Source organism: Dendrobates tinctorius, unplaced genomic scaffold, assembly GCF_039654945.1.
Source record: "Dendrobates tinctorius isolate UK_male_01 unplaced genomic scaffold, ASM3965494v1 ptg000016l, whole genome shotgun sequence".
NCBI classification, from domain to species: Eukaryota; Metazoa; Chordata; class Amphibia; order Anura; family Dendrobatidae; genus Dendrobates; species Dendrobates tinctorius.
In genome coordinates, this window is record NW_027361684.1 from 32,597,840 (window position 1) to 32,614,557 (window position 16,718).

General features: G+C 45.1%; 1 protein-coding gene across 3 annotated transcripts in view; it reads left to right on the forward strand.

Moving 5' to 3' along the window:
• Window positions 1–16,718, forward strand: part of CUX1 (cut like homeobox 1) — a 441,317-nt gene that overhangs the window by 255,508 nt on the left and 169,091 nt on the right. For 2 of the 3 annotated variants that reach the window (XM_073565621.1, XM_073565622.1), the window contains exons 12-15: window positions 3,824–3,882; window positions 12,158–12,206; window positions 13,143–13,239; window positions 14,126–14,800. In XM_073565621.1, the coding sequence (XP_073421722.1) occupies window positions 3,824–3,882; window positions 12,158–12,206; window positions 13,143–13,239; window positions 14,126–14,800 (880 nt within the window). The remainder of the gene's footprint in view (window positions 1–3,823; window positions 3,883–12,157; window positions 12,207–13,142; window positions 13,240–14,125; window positions 14,801–16,718) is intronic. The other variant, XM_073565623.1, reaches the window with a different exon arrangement.

Here is a 16,718-nt window from a genome sequence, read left to right on the forward strand (position 1 = left end):
ATATTCTTACATGACGTCTTGTTCTGGAGATTTATGCTATATTCTTACATGACGTCTGGTTCTGGAGATCTATACTATATTCTTACATGACTTCTGGCTCTGGAGATCTATACTATATTCTTACATGACGTCTGGTTCTGGAGATCTATGCTATATTCTTACATGACGTCTTGTTCTGGAGATTTATGCTATATTCTTACATGACGTCTTGTTCTGGAGATTTATGCTATATTCTTACATGACGTCTGGTTCTGGAGATCTATACTATATTCTTACATGACTTCTGGCTCTGGAGATCTATACTATATTCTTACATGACGTCTGGTTCTGGAGATCTATACTATATTCTTACATGACTTCTGGTTCTGGGGATCTATACTATATTCTTACATGACTTCTGGTTCTGGGGATCTATACTATATTCTTACATGACTTCTGGCTCTGGAGATTTATGCTATATTCTTACATGACTTCTGGTTCTGGAGATCTATACTATATTCTTACATGACTTCTGGCTCTGGAGATCTATACTATATTCTTACATGACTTCTGGCTCTGGAGATCTATACTATATTCTTACATGACTTCTGGCTCTGGAGGATTGCAGAGCCACCATTAACCTTTATTACCCTGGAAAATCCACTGCTGCAGCACATTGTGCATCTTTACATGCATCTCAGATAATTCCAGACATCAGAGATTGTGCTCAATGAGTCGACCCTAATAGACCGTGTGTTTTGGAGGCACACACAAAAGCAAAACCTCTTGATCCCCCTGAATGTTTCATTCTGTCCTGCATGCATCACCACCGCCAGCTTTGCATACGTCCACATCCTTTGATAAATGATGTCACCAAAAATTTGTCTCATGTCAGGAGGATAAAAATAAATTGCTGCCATGACATGCACGCCGGAGCGCAGATGCCAGGGCAGCATTATATCCGTATAATAGGGCAGGTGCCACTTTACATATTAAGCACAATATATATTTTTCCATAATCATAGCCATACATAAGTACATCACTAACACATCCCTTCATCCTATAGCATCAGTAGGAACCCTGATGAACAAGTTGTAAGGGCACCATATGGTCACACTGAATTTCTAGAAACACATACAAATGGCAGACAAAGAATTTTTTTAACAACTTGGTCTGAGGCTGGTTCCATTCAGCCATAATTCAACCACAGTAAGCAGATCCTAAAAGGCACAGTGATCTAAGAAAGCTAAAGGCACAGTGATCTAAGAAAGCGCTTGGCACTGTTGTTAAGCATCACATGTAAAACTGTCCCTCTGCCTTGGTATACTGCAGGGGAGTTGTAGTTCTTAAAGGGATTGTTCAGGTTTCAGAACATTGTCTGACATCACCCCATGTGACTGCAGACGTGTAAATCATGACAGCGAGCAGTGTGCATGTTGTCATGATTCCCCGACATTGCCGATGTGAGCAAGAGGTCACATGACCGCATGTATGCAATTTGCATGGCTGCGGTCACATGCCAACTAGACGCCTTCTGCTTCTCTCAATTCACTTCTATTAAGAGAAGCTGGATGAGGCTAGTTTGCATGTGACCGCATGGCAGCAAATTGAAAATCATGTGACGGCTCGCTTTCATCGGTAATGCTGGGGGTTCAAGACAGCATGCACACTGTCACGATTCAGACGTCTGCAGTCACATAGAGACATCATATCTGGACAACCCCAGTGATGCTTTAGATTTTACACTTTCTCTCTCTCTCTTTTACTCTCTCTTATATACATACATACTTGCATACCATTGGTGTGATCCATGGCCGCTACCATTCGTTTTTCCTCTTGTCAGAGATGGCAGACCCCCTTCCCCCTCCTGTGACATGCGGCCTTGCCTCTCTCCATCAGTGGACATATGAAGCGTCCCGTGTGCCCTCTATAGAGTGGAGGTTAATGTACTCTCTTCTTCCCGAGCATTTCCAGGCCCCGTGTCATCCTGTGAGATCTGAATAACCGTTCAGCTCCACACATCTCTTGGCATGTGAATGGATCCCAGATGTAGGCCTTCCCCAGCACCATTAACATCACATTATTAATTGAAATTGGGGATTGCTGGTGACATTTGTTTGCTGTGATATGTGCTGTGGCTCGCAGCTCCACCGCATTGTACAAGTATCCATCATCCTCACCATTGGCAGCTGACGCTGTAGAGTGACTGGAGGACTCGCTGACTGTGCGGCCGATCACATATCGCCCGTCTGCTATTGTCTTATGAGAGATTCTAGAGGAGTCCAGCACTCGAGGTCCTGGGTGGCCCGGGAGGCATCTAGGACGTTTTCCACTTTCCATTAGTGCCTTTTTGGTAATACAGAAGAGAGTGACAGGTAGATATGTCAGAAAGTGCCATGTTGTGGGTTTTTTTTCCTTTTTTTTTTTTTCTTCATTTTTTGAGTGCTATAGTAAGAAAAATAATAATAATAATTTGGAACAACAGACTGGCGATCTATGTATGGAGCCTAGACTAATCCACAGACCGGTAATATTAGCCTATGGCAATTTGGTCCAAGACCACGACATTCGCAGACCAATCTGAACGAGAAGCCGGCCCAAAACCAGCTGTTTGTGACCACTAATGTATGCTCAGCTTAAGGGGGTATACCAGGCTGTCATCACCTATCCACAGGATGCGGGGTGACTACTAGATTGGGGGGTTCCCACCACGGAGACCCTTCACGATTGCTAGAACGGGGGCGACTTGTGTCCTTCATTTGAATGCAGCATCATGTGGGCCACGCTGCAATATTTATGGGACCATTCCTATTAACCCTGTGAATTCCCCACGTGTAACATAACTCTAAATAGAATTATTCATTGATGCAGTGATTGTGACATGGTGTAGTAAGTAGAACTGGCCATAGTGCCCTCATTTCTCTTTTGGGGCCAGGGGGTCTGTATGTAATCACAACCAGATCCCTGTCTCAGAGTCAGGTTCTACAAACCCCTGTCATAGGCTTCTGCTCCTCCATCAACATTCATGTGGACTAGGTCATTGGTTAATTGCTATTTTTTAGAGACCTGTTTTGAGCATTGCAATCTAACCATCAAAGACTTATGGTTAGTTATTCGTAGGGAATGAATCATCAGACTTTTACTATGTCATCTGAGAACGGCATAATGTAGTGACAGAGAACCTGATTCCAGCAATGTATCTCTTACTAGGCTGTTTGCTGTAGCTTTAATAAAACCACAGTTTTCTCTTTTTTGCAGATATAGCAGTGCTCTTAATGCTGAGCTCTTTATAACCGTGCCCACATCACTGATTGGCAGCTTTCTGTGTGCACAGTGTGCATAGGCAGAAAGCTGCCAATCAGTGGTTGAGGTGAGGTTACACAAAGCAGGAAGACTACATGGCATAAGACAATTTGTCCTCAACTGATAATATCCTGCTGGTAAAACACTGATTTTATTGAAAGCACAACAAGCAGCCCAGTAGGTGACACATCACTAGAATGAGGGTATCTGCACCTATATCATGCTGTTTTTAGCAAAAATAGCAAAAACCTGCTTACAGATTCCATTTTAGGGCTTACAACAAAATAAACTGATTATACAAATTGGAAATGTGCTGTAGTGTTTAGCATAACCTGGCAGCAATAGGCTACTTTCCCTGCAGCACCACCTCAGGGAAAAGGAAAAATTGCATGGTTTTCAGTCCTCCAGTGAGAAAAATATTCTTTGTAGCAACTTTGTGCTCTGGTTAATAAATGGAAAGTGAGTGGCAACAGGGGGACCACCGTCTATAAACTCAAAATGTCTGAATAAGGTCTTGTGATTTTCTTTTTATTTATACAGCAACTTGAAGAAAAACTGAAAGTGCAGGCGGACTATGAAGAAATTAAAAAGGAGCTCAAGTATGTATCATAATCTTGTGTATGTGGTGTTGCTGTAAACTAGTTTGTATATTCTTTTTTCCTTACTTAAAGAGGTTGTCCACTACTTGGACACCCCCCTTCTTATACCCCTCGCTTGGCCCCTATAAAATAATAAAGCTTATACTCCCCTCCCGTGCCGGCGCTGTTCCCGCGGTATCGGCACTCCGCCTCCCGTCCTGTTGTTGTGACGCAGGCGCCCAATCAGCGCTGGCATCACTGTCCCCACCTCCTGTCGAATTAAGCAGGAAGAGGAAGTGAGAGATCGACTGCAGCCCGGACATCCTCTTCATGTTCCAAGGCAGAGACAGTGACGACGGCGCTGATTGGGTGTCTGTGTCACAACAACCACACGCGAGTCTCGGGGAGAGCGAGTGCCAACACAGCGGGAACAACGCCGACACGGAAGGCGAGTATAAGCTTTATTATTTTATGGGGGTCAAACATTTTGATCAAGAAGCTGTTGTCGTAGCAGTGGACAACTTCTTTAATCAGTGTTCCCCCAAGGGTACACCAGGAATAAAGGTCTGATCATTGGCACCCAACTATTCAAACCCTTACCTATTCTGATGGGTGAGATGATGGGGAATAATGCTTTATTTAATATGAGGAAAAAAATGATTCTCAATTTCATATTATATATACAGGGCATGAAATCCCCTGCACAAAATAGATTACTGACTGCCTGCAGCCACCACTAGAGGGAGCTGTCTGCATACTGTGTTATTGAGTTTATTATATAAATAGAATGTAGTGATCTCCCTCTAGTGGTGGCTGGAGGTATTCAGCATGTTTACTTTTAAATCTATTTCTAAGCAGGCGATTTGAAGGTGTGCATCATAAAGGTATGTTAATAAATTACAGAAATCGGCACAAAAAAAAAATTAAATTGGAGATTCAATTTACTATTCACTATTTTATCTCTTATATGAAAAGCTATTTGTTTTATACAGACAAGGTTTTTTTTTTTTTCTATTAAACTGGCCCGCAGTATGTATTTTCAGGAAAGCAGAGTGGACATGGGGGTTGTTATGTAGTGCCTAAGAAAAGCTTATTGTTGTACTTACCCTTCCTTACAGTTCTGTACAGGTCAGCTTGTAGCTGACTCGAATATCATCGGCCTCCAGTGTATCATATGCTGTCCGAAAATGTAATATTATCGTCTGCATCTATTTCTCTTTGCCTTTTCCTGGTGTTCTGCCTTCCTCACCAATCCGTCTTCTTTTTATTTGACAAGTGCTTCCTGCAGCCATAAATCATTTTGTTGAAATTACATTGCGAGTGTTGGGAAAACAGTGCCTTCGCTCATAATGCACAATCACAAAGTAACATTGAGAATGCCGGTGACGACTGCTGACTGCGGCGCGGGGTGTGCGCTCTTATGCATGTCCTACACCAGAGGCCACCTGCACTAAAGCACAGGGATCTAGCCTTTATCATTCCTTATCCAATTATTTATACGCTGATAATATTTATATATTTATTCTGTACCATGTCCATTGTATCCACTCTCACGGTCCATGTACGTTACTGGGACTCGCAGTGTAATATACACACAAGGGCCAATCGCTAGCGACCGATTCACTGTATAGTTAATTACATAATTTGTCTGATCTGATTGAATCATCAGGCCTAAATATTGCATTATGTATGACTGGCAATACTATACAAAGGGATATTTTATTATGGCAACTGTGGAAGTCATGTTAGACAGATGGGTGGTCCGAACGGCTATATTCAGCCATCACATCCTCTCTTCACTAAGATCATGCTAGTGACTGTTTGCCTCTACAACAATATGATCATATATAAAGCCCCACATTAGATTAATGTCAGCCGCACCCATCAATTTTAACTGGTTTATCCAACAGCGTGATGTAGGGCTAGAGAGCCTGATTCCAGCGATGTATCACTTACTAGACTGCTCGGTGCAGTTTTGATCCCTGGTTTCTCTGTTGTAGATGTAGCAGAGCTCTGAATGCGGAGTCCTGTATAACCCCGCCCACACTTTTGTTGGGCAGTTTACAGTGTACATAGTGGTCGGGTTGGGATTACCCACATTAGCTGATCTGGTTTACACATCAGACCTAGTCCTGTAATGATAATCTCCTGCTGATAAAACACTGATTGTATTGAAACTACAGCACACAGTCTAATAAGTGACCCATCGCTGGAATTGTGGTCTTTGTTCCTACCTCATGCGACTCTCAGATTATACAGCCAAAACCTGGTGATTGATCCCTTTCAATGTGTATGGGGACACTGGCAAGCCGATTGTCAGGGAAGATCTTGATTCGGTATGCTCGAATTCAGACGGTTGATTGCTTTTGTTCTTCTGGAGATAAGCTGCTGGCAGAGATGTTGGTCGGCCTCTTTTTGATAATGATCAGCTGAACGAGCACTCCTGTGCATGAAGCATTGTTCGGCCGACAATTATCTAATTATCTAATATGTATGGAGGCCTTACGACTTTGCTGATACAGGTTTTGTGTTTGATGTCTGATGATTGATACTAATGCCTAATGCTGTTGTGTTGAATGATGTTGGTAAGTCCGGGACTGCACAGCGACTTTGATTGTGCGATATTAAAGGGAATCTGTTAGCAGGTTTTTGTTAGGTAATCTGAACACATCATACTGTAGGGGTTAAAACACAGATTTCAGGGATGCCTCTCTTATCAAGCTATATGGTTTTGTTTGCTTGCAATGATTGCTTTAGCACCAGGAGCTCATCATTACTGGACATAGCAGGGTGTGCCTCCTTGTCCAGCAATGCCCTCTCCTGTGATAGGCAGCTCACTGTCTATGGACATTGTACACAGAGAGCCTGTGGTGGGCGAGGTTAGCTTCCTCAGCTCTGCTGTATTAGTAAATCTGTGATACGTCACTGGATTCAGCTTCTCTTTGCCTACATTACACTGAGGTAGCAAAAACCTGCTGACAGATTTCCTTTAAATTGCATGCACATCATATGACAAAAAAAATATGCGCAACTTGTCTATGACTTGCTGTTCCCATCTTTCATAATGCAATTTGATTGTGAGTCACATACAATTTAAGATGTGAAACTCCCATTTTCTCCTTCGTCTCATTGGGGGACACAGGTACTGTGGGTGTATGCTACTGCCACCTGGAGGCTGACACTAAGTGAGCAAAAAAAAGGTTAGCTGCTCCTCCGCCGCATACACCCTCGCCCCGATTGCGGGCGGAAACTAGTTTTTTGCTTAGTGTCCTTGGAGGCACACACGTCTGGATGGCTCCAGACTAGTTTTTTGTTTCTCTACTTTGAAGATAAGACCAGGGCGACGGACCCTATTGAAAGGGTCCTATCTCCCCAAACCATCAACAGGCGAGCACGCGTTGAGTATTGCCTCCGCATATCCTTTCCCGCACCGGGGGACATATCTGGGCCTTTTTCCCCAGACTTCTATTTTTTGAGTTTGTTATTTTATGAAGACCGACAGGGGCAACGGATCCTATTGAAAGGGTCTGATTTCCCTAAACCATCAACGGGCGAGCACGTGCGAGTATCCCTCCACGTATCCTCTCCCGCGACGTGGGACATAATGCCGGACTTAGCCCTGGTCCACCCCTAGGTATTGAAACCATGGGGCTGTACAGAGGCACAAGATTAGTCTGTGCGGCCCCCACTGCTCCACCAATGCTAGGACGGCGGTGCGGCAAGGCGGCGGACGGTCCCTCTCCTCACCCCCTGAAGGGGTTAGACGGAGCTAGGGTGTCTGCACTGTCCAGAAGTTACCCCATTCCCGCTACCTGAAATCATCATGTCCTCTCTTGTCAGGTATGAGGCCTGGGGAGGGCTCTGTGGCTTCGGAGGCTCCAGGCAAGGGGGAGAGGAGGATGCAGCCCCGGTCCCGTTTTTTTCCCCTGCCCAAACCCTGGCGTGGACTCCGGGTTCTAGCACGATTCCGGCGCCCATAGGATGTGGGGCGCCCCCTCCCTCGGCGGGCGTGTAAAAATTTAGCCCGCGGCTCTGGCCGAGAGCTAGGCCGCGGGGAGGAAGTCCCACCCTTCCGGCATGACGTCATTTCCGACGCCTGCCCCCCCGTGACTAGGGCGGAAGCCGAACAAATTGAGCTCCCGGCTTCACTCCTGTGTATGGTGCGACCGGGAGAAGACGTGGTGGCCTACTTAGAGGAGTTCAGGAGGCAGGAGCACGCAGCGGAGCGGGGGGACACAGGATCAGGGTAAGTGTGAACCCGACCCTGGAGGCCACGTTACGTGCAGTTAGGGGTGCTGCTCCTCCTCTTCCTTCCCCCTCAGCTCCGATCGTATAGGCGGTATTCGTGAGTGTCTAGCCTGGCAGTAATATGGCCGAAAAAGGGAAGACGCACACATTCCTTTATGCCGCATGCATCTCCTGTGGAAGTATGTTTCCACGAGCACAGACCAAAAAATTATGTGACGCCTGTGACTCCGAGTGCGCCCAGGACCCCCCCCCCCCCGCGTCAAAGTCCAGGGATTCAGATCCCCCGGAATGGGCCTTATCATTATCACGGTCTATGGCTTCTTTGACAAGAGCGATCGAGACCCTTCAAGCACCAGATAGGGGCAGAGAAGGGGTACGGAAGCTTCTGCAGCCAGTCCCTCACACCATTCGATTTGGGATGAGAGTGCTAGGAAAAATGGTGGCTGCAATGGAAGCGATTCCGTTTGCCCAACTTCATCTTCGTCCCCTGCAGCACGCCCTCTTGTCAGCCTGGGACAAGAGCCCTTTCACGCTCGATTACCGGTGTCGGTTGTCCTTCCAAGTCAGGCAGTCCCTACGGTGGTGGACGCACAGTTCCTCCCTTCTGCAGGGGAGACTTTTTTCCCCCGGAGCAATGGTTTTGTGGTCACAACCGACGCGAGCCTCCTCGGCTGGGGAGCGGTTTTTCGCCACCACACGACTCAGGGACGATGGTCGCAGCAGGAAGCACGCCTACCAATCAACTTGTTGGAGATACGAGCGGTTCGATTAGCGCTGCAACATTTCTAGCACTTGCTGGCCGGCCGCCCTGTTCGGATTCAGTCGGACAACGCCACAGCGGTGGCTTACGTAAATCATCAGGGGGGCACTCGCAGCTGGGTGACCATGCGCGAGGTGGAACACGTACTCCTCTGGGCCGAGAGGAACCACTCGGTAATTTCGGCAGTCCACATTCCGGACGTGGAAAATTGGGCGGCGGACTTCCTCGATCGGCAGAGTGTCGCATCTGGAGAATGGTCTCTGCACCCCGAGGTCTTCCAGCAGATTTGCCAACGGTGGGGAACACCGGAGGGTGGATCTGATGGCCTCCAGGGTGAACGCCAAAGTGCCCGTGTTCGTCGCTCGGTCTCGGGACCCGCGAGCAATCGCCGTGGATACGTTGGTTCTGCCATGGAACCACCTTCCATACTTGTTTCCTCCGCTGCCACTACTCCCGAGGGTCATCAAAAAAAAATCAAAACAGAGGGGGTTCCAGCAATTCTGCTGGCCACAGACTGGCCCCGGCGGGCCTGGTACGCAGATCTAGTGCAGCTGCTCGCAGATGTCCCGTGGCGACTGCCAGAGCGCCCCGATCTGCTGTCTCAAGGGCCGATTTGCCACCCGAACTCAGGGGCCCTGCGTTTGACGGCATGGCTGTTGAATCTTGGATTCTCACTCAAGCGGGGTTTGGGCGCGAGGTGGTCGCTACAATGGTTAGCGCCCGGAAGCCTACCTCGGCAAAAATTTACCATCACACTTGGAAGGTCTTCTTTGGTTGGTGTCGAGATCGCGGGTTTTCTCCATTGATTTTTTCGATCCCCAACATCTTGGCCTTTCTCCAGTCGGGTTTAGACTCAGGGTTGGCCCCGAGCTCCCTTAGGAGACAGATATCAGCCTTGTCCGTCCTTTTCCAGCGGAAGATCGCTACGAATTTGCAGGTGAAGACCTTCATCCAGGGGATCTCCCATTTGGTACCTCCCTATAGGGCTCCCCTGGACACCTGGGACCTTAACCTGGTTTTGAGGGTCCTGCAGGAGGCTCCTTTTGAGCCACTGCAAGACATTTCTTTGTCATACCTGTCCAGGAAGGTGGTATTCTTGGTAGCCATAACTTCCATTAGGCGAGTCTCGGAGTTGGCGGCCCTGTCATGCCGAGCTCCGTTTCTCACTTTTTTTCAAGGATAAAGTGGTTCTCAGGCCAGCTCCCCCCTTTCTGCCAAAAGTCGTGTCCTCATTTCACATTAATGAGGATATTGTCTTACGTTCTTTTTGTCCGGCGCCAGTACATCGTGTGGAAAAAGCGCTCCACACAGTAGACCTGGTGAGAGCACTCAGGAGTTACGTGTCGCGGACGGCACCCTTCCGCCAGACGGATACGCTGTTCATGCTCCCCGAAGGGCGCGTCAATCTCCCACCCAGGGACTGCTTAGGACGTCCCACGGTACCTGTGTCCCCCACTGAGACGAAGGAGAAACATGGATTTTTGTGAGAACTCACCGTAAAATCCTTTTCTCCGAGACGCTCATTGGGGGACACAGCACCCACCCTATTAGCCAATTGGCTCTTGTTTATTTAATTAATATGCATTTTTTGTTAATGTGAGGGTGGTCCTTTTTTTTTTTTTTTTTTTTTTCTGACATATTGTTATCTGCATTAAGGCTGATTTATTTTATGTTCTCCTACTGCTGTTGCACTAAACTGGTTACCGCCCGCAATCGGGGCGAGGGTGTATGCAGCGGAGGAGCTAACTTTTTTTGTTCACTTAGTGTTAGCGTCCAGGTGGCAGTAGCATACACCCACAGCACCTGTGTCCCCCAATGAGCGTCTCGGAGAAAAGGATTTTACGGTGAGTTCTCACAAAAATCCATGTATTCTACTTAAAAGGAAAAAAAAGCAAGTGAATTGCAATCATTCAATTTAATGGGAGTCTGATGGCACAAAAAAACTGTTCAAACCAAGCTCAGACCCTTGGTGTGGCCAAACAGTTAAGGCCTCTTTCACACTTCAGTTTTTTGCATCAGTTCAAATCCGCCAAAAAGGCAGACAAGCGGATCCGTTCTGAACTGATGTGAACGGATGGCACAGGATCCGTTTTCAGACGGATCCTGAAAATGAGGAAGAGAGAGAGAGAGATGCAACGGACGGCAATCTGTCACAATCCGCCAGTAATGGAAGTCAATGGGGAAAAAAACGGATCCTCAAAAGAAAATTGAGGATCCGTTTTTTTCAAAACCTGGCGGATTGTGACTGATTGTAAAAAAACTGAAGTGTGAAAGAGGCCTAAGTGTAGCTTTCCACCTGCCCATTTTCCATTTATTTCTGCCTTCATTTTCCTTGATTGACAGTTTTTGGCATTACAGAATCCAGAAAAGAGTGGAGACAGATGGACAAAAAGTAGAGCGAGTGGGAAGGTGCACTGAACTGTGTGACCATGCTAATGGTGCACCAAACATCTGTGCTTGGTTTGAGCAGTCATTTTGTCTCGCTTTATATTGAACCCTATCCTGGAATAGTCTGGTTGGGGATCAAAATTCCAGCAGGGATGGATTTTTCACGACTCTGGCGCTCCTATTACGTTGCATGTAATCCCAATCAGAACCTGGGATCTTGGCGCTGTGAATTTATAGGTCACGTTCTCCGGAGTATTGCTGCTGTCTGCCGGATGTGGCTTTTATTTCATAATGAATTGATCTGCTGATTTTTTTATGAGTTTTGTTCCAGCCAACAGAATTCCTGCGCGTTGTGTGCAGGCGACAAGTACGCTGTAATCTGATGCACAGGAAATGTAGACGCTGAATAATCCAGATATTTATTGCCGTTTTAATTTGCAATATTTTGGAAATCCATTAACAATCCATGTATTACTTCACAGTCTGGTTCCTTCGTGTATCCTTTAAAAGAAATTTATAGAGAGAAAAAAAACAGCTTCATATCAGTGTTATTTAACCACGACTCTCATGCAAATCCAGCTCGCTCGCAGCTACACTGAGAAATGTATACACTTTCTGACAGCTTCAAATGTTATATCCTTATTAACATTTAATTTTATGCCGCGATGTGGCCTGCTGGGAACGAGATATGCATTATTTAAATGACCCATAAGAAAGATGTATTTTATCTAGGGATAGATTGGGCTTCTGATTCATTATCTGATTATTGCGCTGCGAAGCAAGTTGAGAAAGTTACCTGGAGTTGTTTTCCTGCGATGTTGACAGCCGGAAAGCTCGCGTTACTGCTTTTTCCTAGACATGGAAGCCTAAGCGGTAACCTTTCTGTTTTGATTTTTGCAGCATTCTGAAATCCATGGAGTTTGCCCAATCCGAAGGATCAAGTGCACAGGTACGGTCCGTGCTGCAAAGGTCATTTATTATGCCCGCTTACTGCGCTTTACAGACGACATCATCATCACTGTCCCCATTGGGGGCTCACAATCTGCATTCCCTAGGAGTATGTCTGTGGAGTTTGGGAGGAACCTGGAGGAAGCCCAGACAAACACGGGGAGAACATACAAACTCCTTGGAGATGTTGTCCTTCCTGATTTGAAACCAGCACCCAGCACTATAAAGGGACAGGGCTAATGACTAGGGTTTATGTCCTGTTGGTTTATGTTATTTGGTGGTTTCTTATATTGAGCAAAGACAGTTTATTAATCCATCATCATCTGGGTTTTTATTTTTTCTCTATTATTCTGATACTTCTTATCCTTTTATACTTACTTTATGGTTTCTTGTATTGAAGCTGTGACAGTATTAGTGTTCAAGGGACACAGATCCCTTTCACTTTAATAATGTCCGGAAGGGTTTCAACATTTTTAACCACAAAACTAACCCTGCAGACTGTGCTTTTTTCTGACTTATATCAAAAAGTGAACAGGCTTGACATAGGATATTTGGAGCCGAAACGTTGCTTTTTTTGCACGCATAGAAAATTAAGAGCTTGTTCGCTTCTTTGAAACTCCTATTGTGTGCTACCTGATTTTTTTTTATATTATATATAGTTTATAGTATATATAGTTTATTATATATAGTTTCATAGAAGCGAACAAGCTCTTAATTTTCTATGCGTGCAAAAAAGCAACGTTTCGGCTCCAAAAGAGCCTTTGTCAAGCCTGTTCACTTTTTTGATAAAACACATATATATATATATATATATATATATATATATATATATATATATATATATATATATTATAAAAAAATATATATACCGATGTGTCTATATGTATATTTTACATTCTTGGAGTAGTCCATAATCCCCCTATATTCTCGCATTCAGGATGCATCGAAACCATTGGAGGTTCTGTTACTGGAGAAGAACCGCTCGCTGCAGTCGGAGAACGCCACGCTGCGCATTTCCAACAGCGACCTGAGCGGTAAGTTTGTTTTGCTGACTTCAGTAAGTGACAAAAATGAATGTGCGGTGGAAAGCGCTGTAAAGAGACACCTGACAGCAAGATTAATGAACAACACAATCCGCAAGTATTGTCTGACTTGTAAGGAGTGCGAGCAGGAGAATAGAATACATCTCCAAGACCTCCGTGCCATTGTGTTAAAGGGAAGAAAAAAAAGACTAATTACCTTAGAAAAGTGCAGTTATGTAAGGCGGTATAGAGCGACATTACAAGTGTTTTCTCCTCCGCCGTAGGAGCAGAGGTGGGATGATAAGGAAGGAGCGCCTGGATGTATAGTGATGACGCTCCTCATTGGTCTGATTGATAATCCTAATTACCCGAGTCGGGAGATTCTGCGAAGACGACAGTATGGTTCTGTTCTTCTAGTCCATTTGTAGCTTTCTGTGAACCTTGTAATGACCCGGATCATTAATATATTGCATTGTTGGTTTTCTTCCGCCCGCTGCGTTCGGCTGCTCTCAGGTGTAAATGTTTGCTGTGGGGCCACACATTGACTTGATTTGTATGCTATAGACCGGCTGGCCGATCACGGCGTCACCTTTGTGTGTTTGTGAAGTGAAGTGCAATCATTTGTCATAGGTGTTCTCCAGGCTGCAACAAACTGTACAAGAAAGGTACAAACATGAAAATGCATGTTGTTTGTTTTGGGGGCCTAGTTTGGCTTACTGAAAATTCAATTTAAAAACCTAATTGGCCCTTTTTGAAAAAAAAAAAAAAAAAAAAATTAAGAAAAAAAAATAAGAAAAAAAATGCACTTTTTCACTTTGTGGGGCAAACATTGCGTTTTTATCTTGGTTTTTCCCTTTTTAATCCCCCCATAATGCATTATGTTTGACCTTTCTTGTAGGGTCAGCCAGGAGAAAAGGGAAAGACCAGCATGAAACTCCGCGTCCTGCAACCTTGCCGGCCTCCCCTCCCTCTCAGTTGCTCCGCAACGCAGGGGAGCAGGCGTCCAATACTAATGGTACACACCAGTTCTCACCAACGGGTTTAAACCAAGACTTTTTCAGCTCATCCATTGCAAGCCCTTCTTTACCCTTGGCCTCCACGGGAAAATTTGCACTAAACTCTCTTCTCCAGCGACAGCTTATGCAGTCCTTCTATTCCAAGGCAATGCAGGAAGCGGGAAGCACAAGCATGCTTTTTTCAACAGGTCACTTCAGCACAAACTCCATATCTTCCCAAAGTCCATTACAACAGCCAAGCCCGGATGTAAACGGCATGGCTCCTTCACCAAGCCAGTCAGAGAGCGCCGGGAGCGTCTCGGAAGGCGAAGAAATAGACACTGCAGAAATTGCACGTCAAGTGAAAGAGCAGTTGATCAAGCACAATATTGGGCAGCGTATTTTTGGACACTATGTACTGGGACTATCGCAAGGGTCTGTGAGCGAGATACTGGCCAGACCCAAACCATGGAATAAACTGACTGTACGAGGCAAGGAGCCTTTCCACAAGATGAAGCAATTCCTCTCCGATGAGCAGAACATCCTCGCCCTGCGGAGCATACAAGGCAGACAAAGAGGTGAGCGCACTCTTCCTATAGTTTTGTATTGTCTTCCTGATTACCTCCACACCTCACACTTCCACCATGCTTCATTTTATAGCCATCATCTCCATTTCCTGACACTAATATCTCATATTTAGTCAATGGATGCCACACACACGTATTCTGATTATTCCACGTAGAAGCCAAATCCAGGAGCCAGACTAACGTTATATATAAAATAAAATAACTACCCACAAGAAAAATATATATCTATTTTTTTTCATATCCGGTCCTAAGTTTTCAAGTCCTTCGTCAGTGCTTTGTCCCCACTGAAATAATTTGGTATTGTTGCCATTTTGTCTGCTGGTTGTTTTTGGAGGAGCATCTTTAGGATAGGACTATACAAAACTATAATGTGGCATACTGTGTACGGAATCATATGTGCACGCAACATACCGTAATTGTGAGCTTCTAGTATGAAGAATTACACCTACACATGTGTCTTCCTTTACCTTTCCACTTTGCTTAAAGTTGTTGTCCATCTTTGGGGACATTTTTTTTCCCTTAAAAGCACGTAATTAGGTCTGAAATAAAAAATTACACCGTTTGGTTTTTCAATCAAGGCTCTTTGTGTCCCTGCATATTTAACTTTGATGTGGTCACAAAACAGCTGAGAGTATCTCAGAAAAAAGACCACAGTTGCCAGGACCCTATCGGACCATTACAGATGGCTGATTGGGAGCGAACGGTGCAACATTTTTAATGAAACCCAATTGCTAAAATGATTTTAGCCCCAATTATCTGCATTTATGAAAGACAAAAAAAATCATTTTAAGGTATTTTTAGATGATTGGGAAAGATGACCAGCTTAAAAACACTTTGGCGTAGCTCACATTGCCCTACAGACTAACACAAAAGTTTTGTAAAGCTGATCCTCTACTTGGGATCGGTCTCAAGCTGAGAGCGAAGGTGAGGACGGCCACATCTGTACTTCCAGTGTAGATGACGCACGGTCATCAGTATGTCATGGGTTGTTGTTGTTTTAGTGTGTTTTCCAAAGTTGGGAGGTACCGTCAACCCTAATGGCCCAATATTCCCTATTAGGGATCTCAGAAGGTGAGAAATTTGCAAGTGACCATAGACTGCAGACCAGGTTGATGGACCGGAGTCCCGCAAATTGATCTGCCCAGATCTCCTTACCATACTATAAATTTTTATATGCTATAAAACAAAAAAAGGACGAAATCAATAATTGTCCATTTTATAGGCAGAGGTAACTAGTTTTAATGAAGCCCTTTGTTCCATCTCTGTGACTGCAGACTTCTGAATCCTTACATCGTGCACACCGCACGCTGTCAGGATTCTCCGGTGAGAGTGGGTGGTCATGTGACCACAAGTATGCGATTTGTATACCTTTGGCCACATTCCAACTAAACCTGCTCGGCCTTACTTAACACGTCTAGTAGGCATGTGACCACGCGAATGCCGCTTTCACCAGCAACCCCGGAGAATCCTGACTCTGTACTGTGTGCATGCTGTAAGGATTCAGACATCTGCAGTAACATGGTGACTGCAGACTTTCATCCCACGCATGGACAACTCCTTTAAAGAGTCCAATCCAAATAATATGTCCCTGATCTATAGAGGGTAAAAATAACTGTTGAAGCAATTTTCTATATTTAATTTAAGCTTCAGTCCAGTCTTTCTATTTTTTATGCTCTTTGTCCCCCGCACTGGCTTATGTCCGCTGCACTGTGTAAAACGCCTTTTCTCTGTGATTATCCCCCACATTTAGCTATGATTAGACTCACATGGTACATTGTACATTGCTGCAGCCACTGTAACATGTCTGTCGCTATGAATTGGATCAGGGCAGTAATATCTGCTACTTGGCATGTGATGACCCCCAAAAATTGCGATCGGCCATGGCTGACAATGTGTTATAAGACGGCCG